This window comes from Micromys minutus (assembly GCF_963924665.1).
Source record: "Micromys minutus genome assembly, chromosome: X".
Classification (NCBI taxonomy): Eukaryota; Metazoa; Chordata; class Mammalia; order Rodentia; family Muridae; genus Micromys; species Micromys minutus.
This window is the reverse complement of record NC_137970.1, coordinates 29592230-29604639: the sequence shown is the minus strand read 5'-3', so window position 1 is coordinate 29604639 and position 12410 is coordinate 29592230. Positions and strand designations below refer to the sequence as shown.

At 41.2% G+C, this 12410-nt stretch overlaps 1 protein-coding gene across 1 annotated transcript in view; it reads left to right on the top strand.

Annotated features, from left to right (window-relative positions):
• ADGRG2 (adhesion G protein-coupled receptor G2) overlaps positions 1-12410 on the top strand; it is a 109467-nt gene that overhangs the window by 84190 nt on the left and 12867 nt on the right. The window contains exons 15-23 of the mRNA XM_080910345.1: positions 3723-4123; positions 5625-5787; positions 6636-6792; positions 7995-8138; positions 8719-8841; positions 9514-9559; positions 9666-9769; positions 10562-10683; positions 12038-12306. Coding sequence (XP_080766471.1) covers positions 3723-4123; positions 5625-5787; positions 6636-6792; positions 7995-8138; positions 8719-8841; positions 9514-9559; positions 9666-9769; positions 10562-10683; positions 12038-12306 — 1529 coding nt within the window. The remainder of the gene's footprint in view (positions 1-3722; positions 4124-5624; positions 5788-6635; positions 6793-7994; positions 8139-8718; positions 8842-9513; positions 9560-9665; positions 9770-10561; positions 10684-12037; positions 12307-12410) is intronic.

Below are 12410 nucleotides of genomic sequence, written 5' to 3'. Positions count from 1 at the left end.
ATGTTGGCTGTTGGTTTGCTGTATATTGCTTTTATTATGTTTAAGTATGGACCTTGGATTCCTGTTCTTTCCAGGACTTTTAACATGAAGGGGTATTGGATTTTGTCAAATGCTTTCTCAGCATCTAGTGAGATGACCATGTGATTTTGATCTTTGAGTTTGTTTATATGGTGGATTACATTGATGGATTTCCTTATATTAAACCATCCCTGCATCCCAGGGATGAAGCCTACTTGGTCATGATGAATGATCTTTTTGGTGTGTTCTTGGATTCGGTTTGCAAGGATTTTGTTGAGTATTTTTGCATCAATGTTCATAAGTGAGATGGGTCTGAAGTTCTCTTTCCTTGTATGGTCTTTGTGTGGTTTAGGTACGAGGGTTATTGTAGCCTCAAAAAATGAGTTAGGTAGTATTCCATCTGATTCTATCTTTTGGAATAGTTTGGAGAGTATTGGTGTTATATCCCCATTAAATGTCTGATAAAATTCTGCACTGAACCCGTCTGGACCTGGACTTTTTTTGGTTGGAAGACTTTTGATGACTTCTTCTATTTCTTTAGGTGTTATAGGGTTATTTCGATGGTTTACTTGGTCCTCGTTTAACTTTGGGATCTTGTATCTGTCTAGGAATTTGTCCATTTCCTCCAGATTTTCCAATTTTGTGGAGTATATGTTTTTGTAGTAGGATCTGATGATTTCTTGAATTTCCTCAGTTTCAGTTGTTATGTCCCCACTTTCCTTTCTGATTTTGTTAATTTGTATACTCTCTCTTTGCCCTCTAGTTAGTCTGGCTAGGGGTTTATCAATCTTGTTGATTTTCTCAAAGAACCTACTCTTGGTTTTGTTGATTTTTTCAATGGTTCTTTTTGATTCTATTTGGTCTATTTCTGCCCTAATTTTGATTATTTCTTGCTGTCTACTCTTTTTGGGTATATCTGCTTCCTTTTGTTCTAGGGCTTTTAGCTGTGCTGTCAGGTTGTGAAGCCAAGTGTGGGAACTACTGAGCTAAAACTGTGTGATCATTTGGTCTTTCAAATACATTGATTCGTAAGATTAGTAGAAACACATTGGGGCACTTTGAAAACATGTTGATGATCAGAGTACCCTTCTGGAACACTCTGTGTTTAGACTTAGGTGGTGATGACTCACTTGTGTGTGTGTGTATATATGTGTGTGTCTGTGTGTGTATGGCATTCATCGAGTGCTAAAATGCAAGGTAAATACCCTCAACTTCATATAGGCTGCACCTCTGCCAAGAAGAACATTCAAAAGATACCTGTGCTAAAGCTCAGAAATTGCAGACCAGCTGTACAGGAGAGACATCTAGGCACTAGCATGGAAGAGTTACCTCACCCTTGACTGCTCTTTTGTTTACTTGGGTGCTTCACTAAGTGGTTAGAGGGCTGGGACTAGAACGAGCAACAGGAATCCAAGGCAGCCTCTTTATTGCTGAGCCTTATAGTGGGAGCCTGAGAGGGTGTCTGGCTTCTGCAGGCTCCATGTATTCTGAAGATAATCTCATGTACATTTTCAAAGCACCTTTGTCACAGCCTGGCCATATGTGTTGCTTATAGTATAGGATGTAAAGAATAGTATCTCACTGGCATGGAGTAAATTATCCAGAGGACTCTCTTTGTCTCTATGTCTATGTCTTTGTCTCTCTGTCTCTGTCTCACTCTCTTGCGCCTTCTGAGACAGGGTCTTGTGTCTTAACTCACTAATTTTACAGTTACTATGTAGTCAGGGACCTTGAAATCCAGATCCTACTGTCTCTACTTTCCAAGTGCCTGGATCAGCAGTTTATGTGGTGTTTGGAATGAAACCCAGGGCTTCAAAGTTGCTAAGCATAAACAAGTCTGCTGCCAACCAAGCTACACATCCAGTCCACTGACACTTCTCCTTAAAGTTATGCTTATCTAATGGTCCACAATATAATTACCCTCCCTCCTATTTCCTAAGAGAGGTTCTAAGAACAAATTTTCATTGGTTTTTATGTCTCCATCTAAATCTGGGTCTATCAGAGACACCTCTGGGTTTCTATTTGTCCACTCTAGTCGCTCTTCCCTAATATGTCCTAAGACAGATTGATCATGTGCAGATAGATGAAGTCTTAACCTTTGATGCTGAAAGGAAAAGTCACGGGGCACCAATGTTGTTAGAAGATGATGTCCTGGGTTTGGCACCAATGTTAGGGGAAGGATGAAGAGAGTGGGGGGGCATATGGCCCATGGAGGTGCGGCGAGGCCTGGGGGCAAGGGAGATACCTCTGGGGGGCCCATGTTGGGAATCCCTTCCCCCTGAGGGACCAGACACACAACGGTATAGTAGAGAATAGAGTTTATTCAGGTCATGTGAGAGTTAAAAGGGTGGTAGAGGCAGAGAGGGGGGGGGAGTAGAGGCCGGCCATGAGCACGTGGAGGGAGAGGGGGAAGGGAAGGGAAGAGGAGGGGTAGGGGTGGGAGAACAAGGCTGCAAGAGCACAAGAGCATGAGAGAGAGGAGGGGTCAAACAGCTCCTTTTATAGTGTCAGGTCATACCTGGCTAATTGAGGGGTGGGGTATACCTGGCTGTTGCTAGGTAACTGAGGGGTGAGGTTTACAGAATCCCAACAGATGTGACCTGGTAAGTCACCTGAGCATTTAGAAAATACACATGCCTGAGACCCCTTACAATCCATCCCAAGACCAACTGAATGAGACAAGAGTATAAGCCACAGAAATCTATCTTTTCTCTATCTCTCCTTCTTCTTAGTCTCCTTTTTGCTGTAGCAAAATACCTGACACTGGCCAAAGAGAGAAGTGATTTCTTTTTGCTTTGCACTTTAACAAGGGATATTGTTTGTCACAACAGGGACATCACAAGTCTTAGGGGGCTGGTCACACTGCACCCACAATCCAAAAGCTGAGAAATATGAATACCGGCTCTCAGCTTGCATTCCTCTTTGTTTCTTTAGACCCTTCCATCCCAGGCTTGGTGATATCTACATTCAGAATGGGTCTTCTCTCCTCAATTAAACCTTTTTGAAAACACCCTCACAGACATTGGGTGTCTCCTCACTGACACTAAATCCAATCAGTTTACAATATAATTTGTCTGTCTCCTCCTCACTGACACTAAATCCAATCAGTTTACAATATAATTTGTCTGTCTCTCTGTGTGAATATGTTTTTCAAAGTTTTCTCATAGAACTCATGTATATCCAAGGTTGAATACCATTGGACTAAAGCAACATTAAAAGGTAGTTGACTTACAAGTCAGGGATTATCTCTTTGGACCCACTCTGATTCTTGTTTTCATCCAACCAATTTCTTGATCACTTACTGTTCTGGTTACCACTATACCTGGATATAATGTATGAAATTGGTTCAGACAGATTTCTAGTGTGATGAAACCAGTTGAGTTATGGGACATTTAGTATGTCTTCCTTTCAAGAACACAGAGAATGTGGCAAGATCCTAGGTTGGGTGTGGCATAGAGCTCTAGAGCATTGATAAATCAGTGAACCAGAACTGGGGTTTGTAAAATAGTGCTAATATCTCTTCCTGGAAGTATGAAGGGGGCAGGGACAGAAGCCAGTGCCAGAGGCACACAGAATGTGAAGTGGCCAGTCTTTTGGAGTGAAACTCTGCTAAGTTGGTGGTACCAGACAGTGGCTGGGGTTGAGGACTCGGTCCCCTGTACCTGATTGGTGTCTCATATGCATCTCTCTGGTTTTTCCTTTAGTGATCTGCAGGATCCAATTGTCTGTCTTGCTGATCAAGCACGTGGCCCGCCGTTATCTTCTTCCAGCAAACCTGTGCCAGTTTTACCTCAGGCCACCATTTTTTCCCATGTTGCTAGTGACTTGTCTTTGGCTGAACCCCCTGATAATGCCCTTATGACCTCAAGCACACCCTCTCTGGAACAAGAGAGTCACCTTCCATCTCCCCAGCCTACAATATCCCTGACTTCCAGTCCTGCCATTGACTTTCCTGTTCAATCTGTAGTGGTCACTTCCTCTCTTCCCCAAACTGATCTTTCCCACACCGTGTCACCTGTGCAGTCCTCCATTTCCTCTCCTACCACACCAGCCCCGTCTGTCCCTGAAAAAGTGGTCACCATCAGCATACCTCCTGGTGAGACAGGTAAATATGTGGAGCTGATCTGGAGATCTGTTGGAAGTTGAGCTTCCTAAAAAGCTGGCAAATCAAAGATACACAGTAAGACCTCATTAAGTTGTTCTTCTGAACCATTTGGAACATCCAAGCTTAACCTCATATCTAGCAAATTCGAAAACAAACAGTTTAGCACCTCCTGGCTCATTCCATATGAGTGAGGATGGCTAAGTCACACTGGGTGCACTTAGCTAGGAACAGTATAAATGTAAATGCCATAAAAACTGCAAGGGGTTCCCTGTAGGCTTAGTGGGATAGGAATAAAGGACAGAAGGAAAAAAAAAAAAAAAACAAAGAGTATTCCAGCCTCTCTGAAACTTTAGTTCTGAGAATATGAAACAAGCTTTCCTTTAGAAACTAGAGGGTGGGAAGCAAAGCCTAGCTTGATGTATTTGTAGTTTGCTGCTATCATACCGGCCTCCGCAGGGAGATTTGGAGCTTCTTCCAAGTGACTTACTATTTCCCCTAATAAGTGTTGCTCTCAAATTATCTTAAAATAAATGTATAAATTTTAGACAGAATTGTGGAATCATAATATAAAAGAAGGTTTAATGGCTGGATTTAAAAAGTATTGTTAGAATTCATTGCCTGGGTCTACAATGGTTATTTTCCATTAGAAGCAATTTAAAAGGCTACTCCAAAAGCCATCAAGAAGACCCAAACTTCTGCTTCTACTCTTGGAGCAACAGAGGCATACAAGATGAACATCAGAGCATAACCTGGTAGCTAAAATGTAGATAAAGCATATTGTCCCTGAAGAGGAGTGATTATATAAGGCATGCTACCTCAACACAATGCCTTTTGCTCAATGGCCCAGGCCATTAGAATACCTGTACAAAAATGTCGGGACACTTTCACATCGTGATGTGAAGAGGCAAAGGCCCAACAACAGCTAGTTAAAAATATTCCATTTTCATAACAGTATATATACACATAGATATAGACCAGAAAGGAAAATGCAAAATAAGAAATCAGATATTACTAATAAAGTTAAGAAACATTTTTATGTTTTTAAAACTGGGTGTGGCCACCACTGATATGTTATGCGGTTCCCTATAGTTTCAATATTCCAAATATGTTGTATTAAGAAAATCATACTGGGCATGTCTTTTTGAGTTTAGTTTTTTTTTTTCGTTTAGCATAATATAAGGGACAACTGGAGAGCCTCCCTATTATTGTTCCACTGTGGACACACCACAGTTTATTCATCCATTTTCCAGTTCATGGACATTTGGATTATTTCTCATTTAGAACTATTATGAAAAATAATACTATGAAACATCACAAAGAAGCCTTCTAAATACATATACTTTCTTCTTTTGAACAAATACCCAAGAGTTTTCTGACCCCTCATATTTAAATAACATGGAGTCTGTTTATCTTCAGAAGTGACTTTTGCATCATGCATTGCATAACATGACTTGGTTTTTGTTTGTTTGTGTTTTTGTTTTTTTGTTTTGTTTTACTACAGTTGTCAACACTAGCAGCATTCCTGATCTGGAAGCTCAGGTATCCCAGATGGAGAAAGTGTTGTCTTTGGGCAGCTTAGAGCCTAATCTTGCAGGTGAAATGGTGAACCGAGTCAGCAAACTCCTTCACTCTCCACCTGCCTTGCTAGCCCCTCTAGCTCAAAGGTATGAGTCCACATGAAAAAGGGTGTGTTCTGTGTGCTTCCGAGATGATCCATGCTACCCAGGCTTTCTGTTTTGAATGAGTGAGTCTAGTAAGGATGTAAATAGAAAAAATAAGAAAAAGTGTTGAGTAGCAGCAGATGGAGAGAAGCACCAGATAACAAAACGTCACTGAATTGGGGGCTCAAAACATCCAGTGGAGACACCTGACTGAAGTAGCCCAATTAAGAAAGCAAGCAAAAGGTGACATTTTCAAATTGGGAGCTTATAAACAAACACCCAGCAGAAATAAACTGAGGCAGAGAACTAGATTTCTCAGTTGAGGGGGACAGGGAAGAGTCTCCTTTTTGTCATCTCCATAGATGAGCTTCCAGCCTCCAGTTCTTGTTGTAGGCATTGTTATCTTATGGGATAAGCAATATTAACCTGGATTGGAAATAGTTCACCTTTGAGCTCTTCTCAAGGGCACAGTGTTTTTAATACCCTTACCTACATGCTTTTTCTTCTTTCCTTGTTACAGCGTTAGAGAGGAAGCCTATTCTAGGAAAGGGTACTTTAAGTAACATTTTGGAGAACACTTGAAATAAGCATGTTGGAGTCTAGAGCAGGAGGGTCCCCCTGCTCCAAGAGTTCCCTTTCAACAACGATTACCTAACACCTGGCAACTTTCCGATATCAAAGAATGCTAGGAGAATCCTCTCAAATGTTAAAGATACTTGCTTATGTGACTAGTGATAGCCAAGTATTTGCCCCAAGGAGTAGACTCATAATGACATCCAGTTAATATTCTGTATTAGAATGGGGGAGAGAGAACGAGAGGACTAAATTTAAACTGCCAACTATCTTTACAGGTTGCTAAAAGTGGTAGATGCCATTGGCTTACAACTGAATTTTTCATCTACAACTATCAGTCTAACTTCGCCTTCTTTGGCTCTTGCTGTGATCAGAGTGAATGCCAGTAATTTCAATACAACAACGTTTGCAGCCCAAGACCCAGCAAATCTCCAGGTACAACAATCTAATTTCTTATAGAAACAACATTTTCTTGTGCGTGATTGGAGCTCCTGCTGTGCTTCCTGGTACAGGCAATTACTGTTGATTATCAGGAGTGATATTTACTATTCAAAAGATTTAATATCCGACTCCTTTAAAGCTAGCACCCAGGAGGTGGTGGCAGGTGGAACTCTGAATTCAAGGCTAGTCTGGTATACAGAGCAGCCAGTGAGGCACCACAGAATTTAAAAAAAAAAAAAAAAAATGACGTTGTTTTAAGGAGCTGAGATGGGACTCAGTAGTATAGAGCATGTTTTGTGTGCATGAGACCCTGGCTTCAGAAAACCATATAATTTGACTAGAGATTCTTGTGCCCTTGTTAACCCTTTAGTAACTGGATAGGGAAAAATATGTGTGTTTGTGGGGGGTGGCGTGGAAAGAAAGGTACGTGCGCGCACGAGCATGCTCGCGCGTGCGTGCATGTGCGTGCCTGTGTGTGTGTGTGTGTGTGTGTGTGTGTGTGTGTGTATTTGGTATATGACAAGGAATGGTATCTTCATGAAGGAATACTAAGCAGTTGGAGGACCTAGGCATGAAAATGTCAACACTTTAAATTTTTATATTCCTGTTTCTAGTGCTTTCTATCCACCCTTTAGCAGTGCTTTGCAACCTTTCTAATGCTGTGATCTTTTACTACAATTGCTCACCTTGTAGTGACCCCCAACCATAAAATTTCATTGATACTTTGTCACTGTAATTTTGCTACTGTTATGGATTGTAATGTAAATACCTGATGTGCTGTATATCTGAAATGCACCCCCAAAGGAGTCCAGGCCAACAGGTTGAGCGCCCGATGCTTTAGAGGGACTAAGGGCTAGAAAAGCTAAAGCCAAAGTCTTGCTTTGTAAGTCTTCATTGTAGAAGCACACTGCACAGCCCCTCATGGTGACTGCCCTAGCAGTTGCTTACTGACTTGGTGTGTGAACTGCTGTGGTCTCCTGGACCCTGCAAGTATCTAACTCTTTGACCATTTCTATGTGTCCTTAAAATTCTTCCTTTCCTGCTTGAAGGCTTCACCCAACCAGAGACATAGAGGCAGAGCTGTTTTTTAGAGAAATCTAGATCAAGGCCCTTCAGGCCCCTCCACATTGAGCTGTGTTTTGATCACCTCACTGTATCAACTCAGACCCGTTTACTATCTCTTACTTCATCTCCAGGTGTCTCTGGAAAGCCAGGCTCCGGACAATAGTATTGGTGCCATTACCCTGCCCTCAACGCTGATGAGTAATTTGCCTGTTAGTAAGGTCGAATTGGCTTCGAGGGTTCAGTTCAATTTCTTTGAAACACCCGCCCTGTTTCAGGTAAAGTTGCTACTTCCTGGTTTTGGTTTGGTTTGGAGGCGGGGGACTAAATTCTGCTTAACCATCACATATTCTTCAGCCAGCCACAGATCAAATGGAGTGCCAAAACCCTGTAGTTAGCTTTTATCCACACTCTACTCTTCCTGATAATAAGTAGCAGTTACCGACACATCCATAGTACTCACAAATGGCTAAATCCTGCCCTAAGAACTCACAAGTGTTGACTCTAATCCCTATCCTCGGAGGAAGGAGCCTACTGTTACTCCATTTTTTTCAGATTAGGTAATGGAGACACAGGGAAATTCAGTAGCTTGCTTGAGGACACAAGATTGAAATGATTCATGTTGTGTCCCCTTTTAAAACTTGATGAGGTCACTTCAACTAGTATTTAGGGCCCTGGGGTGGAATCAGCCGGACTTCTGGCTGTTGTCTCTTGGAAAAGTTAATTTACTACATCACAGTTTCTGACCTACATTGTAAGCAATGTGAAGTCAAAGAGTTCTTAGTGTCCTTCTAGCTGGAAATTAGCCTCATCATATTTCATCTCTTATTTTGTCTTGTTGCTTCTTTGTGATGCTAGGACCCCTCCCTGGAGAACCTCTCTCTGATAAGCTATGTAATATCATCAAGTGTCACAAACATGACCATCAAGAACTTGACAAGAAATGTGACAGTTGCACTGAAACACATCCACCCAAGTCAGGTGAGGAGATGTCTGTCTGCGTGTATAGGCTGCGCCGTAGGGCATGGCTCGAGATAGGTGATGTGTGTAAGACCACAAATTGCTTGTTACTCTACAGAATCTTGACCTTCCAAATTATTTCATCTTTGACCATGTAGCTTCTGAGGCAGACCAATGCAAAAGCAAGTTCATAGCCACTGCTGAGTTCCACTGTGGGAAGAGCCGTGGCTGCAGATTTGACTCTAACTTCCAGACACCTCATCTCATGTGGAGTTTCAACTACAACCTCACTTCTCAGAGTGTGCTCTTCAGACTTTCAGCATCAGTGTCCCCTGAGAGTTGAATAGACTTGCAAAGTCTCAGGTCCCACCCCAGACCCACTGAGCAGAATGTATTCCCTGCCCCCTGGGCTGGGGATTGAACTCATGCCCTTACTATCTAGGCAAGTGCTCTACCACAAAGTGGAGTGTATGGTGTATGTATATTTTAAACAAATTCCTAAGGTGATATCTATACATAATTGATATTTTAAGAAGCACTGACCTATATGGGGCTCATTTGCCTCTTAAGAATCACATAAAACAGGTCTCCAAAGCGCAAGCATAAGATTATGATGTTAAAAATACCACTGATTTTCCCAATGGCTTTTCAGTTCAGTAAATTAATTATCTATGACTTACCTTTCTGCTACAGGATGACTTAACTGTGAAATGTGTATTCTGGGACTTGAGCAGGAATGGTAGGTTCCAATTTTAAACCCTTGCAAGGTCTTAGTGAGGGAGTGGGGAAGTTGGTAAGTCACTGTACCTTGCTGATGGGACAGATACTGTTCTTGATGCCAACAGGTGGCAGAGGAGGTTGGTCATCTGATGGCTGTTCGGTCAAAGACAAGAAGATGAACGAAACTATCTGTACCTGTAGCCACCTTACTAGTTTTGGAATCCTACTGGTAACATACCCACACTCAATGGCCTTAGATTCTGGGCTTGAGGACTATTTGGACGTTATATCAGAATACTCCACTTGATGACTAGACAGATAAGCAGAAACACGTAATAATATTGAGGCATAGTTATATACCGAAGAAACCACTCTTTTAATTACCAATATTTGAATGTAGAATACAAGTATGTCTTCACCTTTGCATTTTTCTCCTTTAAATAGCAAGGGATTCCTATTAGAATGGAAAACACAAGTTATTTGCCTTTTGATGCACTTAAAATGTTTGTTAAACACTCTGACATAAATTATTGTTGTTATTGTTGTTTTGTGCATGTTAAGTAAGTGCTCTACCACTTAGCCACACCCCCAACCCTTAAATGATCCCATTTAATCTTCCCTGCATTCCTTTAACACGGGTCATTTTATTGCAATCAGAATTAAGACTCATGGTAATTGTTCATAGTCATAGGACTAAGAAATGTAAGAGCCAGGAGCTTAACATCAGTCTTTAGGCTCCTGATCCAGGGCTTCCCCAGTGCACTATGATACAATGATCAAGTGAGCTTTGGAGTCGGGCAGACCTGAATTTGAATTCTGCTTCCTCTACTTCCTAGCTAGGATCTCAGGCAGGATACTGGAACTCCTTATTTTACCCGATGACAGTGATTGTGCCTATCTTATGGGTTGGGTGAATGGACTATGAAACTATTAATGGATATTTAGTATATTCAACAAAGACAATCGTGATTCTTGTGTATTTAAAACTGTTTAATCACTGAAAGCAATATTCTCTTTCCAGGACCTTTCTCGGACATCCTTGCCACCAAGTCAAATGATGGCTCTGACATTTATCACATATATTGGCTGTGGGCTTTCATCAATTTTTCTGTCAATCACTCTTGTAACCTACATAGCCTTTGAGTGAGTATCTACAACTGGAAATTTGGTTTATAAGATGAATCTCTCACCTTTAGCACCACAATGTATTATTTAAAATTCCTTTCTTCACCCTGCCCTGCCCTTTATACCTACCTGATAGGATATCTGGTTATGAAATGTTATGAAGGGTTTGGGTTTATATGCTTCTGCCTTCCAGTAGTTGGTGAGCTCACTAGGGACTGTGCCATGATCATCTTTGTACCCCAAATGGGTGCCTGGTACAAAATCAGCAGTTAGTAGAGGAAATAAGGGACAGTGACTGAGATCCAATAGGTTACAGGTTGAAAGAGATCATAGCACCATGCAGAGTAAAAAAAAAGATTCATAAACTAAGTTTATAAATAACACGGAGCAAATGTGAAAGATTAACTGGTGTAGGAATGAAGAAGAACTGAAATAAAAATTCACCGAGTGTGACTTTGTAAGTGAAAGCAAAGAATGACATTTTAAATGACATCGCCTCCTTCTTGGCTCACCAGAAGGGCTCAGCTTACCACGTTTAGGGGGGAATCCTAATGGATAAATTAGCTGCATTTTCTTGTGACATTACTTTTAGCAATAATTTAAAATCTTTTTTCCATGATATCACTTTAAGTAATAGCACAAGACGACATGGGAATCTGACCATATAGTTAAAGACCTGAATGTATCATATGAGAAGAACAAGCAATTCTTTTAGAAGTCGTTTAGGAGAAATGAGGTGGCTCCTCTTTGGTGTCAATTACATACTGAGTAAAACTGTGTGTCTATAGTTTGTGTGTAAAAGATCCTACAGAAATCTAGACACTTTTCCCATAGATCACCCCCTTAGTTGCTTCTGTTGCTGCTGTTGAACACCTGATAAAGACAACATGTGGAAGGAAAGGTTTATTTTGGCTCCTAATTTGAAGGTTCTGTCCATCATGACAGGGACATAGGGATGTCACAGCAGCAGGAACTGAGAAGTGTTGAATGTGGGGTACTTGGAACACTTTCTCATTTTTATTCAGTCTAAGACCCAACTCATGGATTAGTGCCACCCATATTCAAAGTAGATGGTCCCACCTTAGTTAACCTACTCCCACACTGTGTTCAGAGGCTTATCTCTTAGGTGACTCTAGGTTTTTGTTTTTAAGTTGACAATCAATATTAATTCTCACAATTCTTCAGTTTAGATTTTTTTCCTTTGTTGTTGGTTTTAGTATCCCCTGTACATGAACCCACTCTGAGAGGAAATCTATGCATAGCAGCATATGTTAATGGAAAATTCACTTAAAACTTGGAAACAGCTGAGGAATATTCTTATACAAAGCCTGACAGGCTATAATGCTAACTGGGTTTTGTCCTTTCATTTTAGAAAGATCCGGAGGGATTACCCTTCCAAAATCCTCATCCAGCTGTGTGCTGCCCTGCTTCTGCTCAACCTGGTCTTCCTCCTAGACTCCTGGATTGCACTGTATAATACCCGAGGTTTATGCATCTCTGTGGCTGTATTTCTTCACTATTTTCTCTTGGTCTCGTTCACATGGATGGGCTTAGAAGCATTCCACATGTACCTAGCACTTGTTAAGGTGTTTAATACTTACATCCGAAAGTACATCCTTAAATTCTGCATTGTTGGCTGGGGTATGTATAAAATTGCTTCAATGTTACCTGGATTCTCCCCACCCACCCCAGTGTTATGCCTTTTTAATCATGTAGAGACTTGGATCCCACTTGGCAACTCTCTA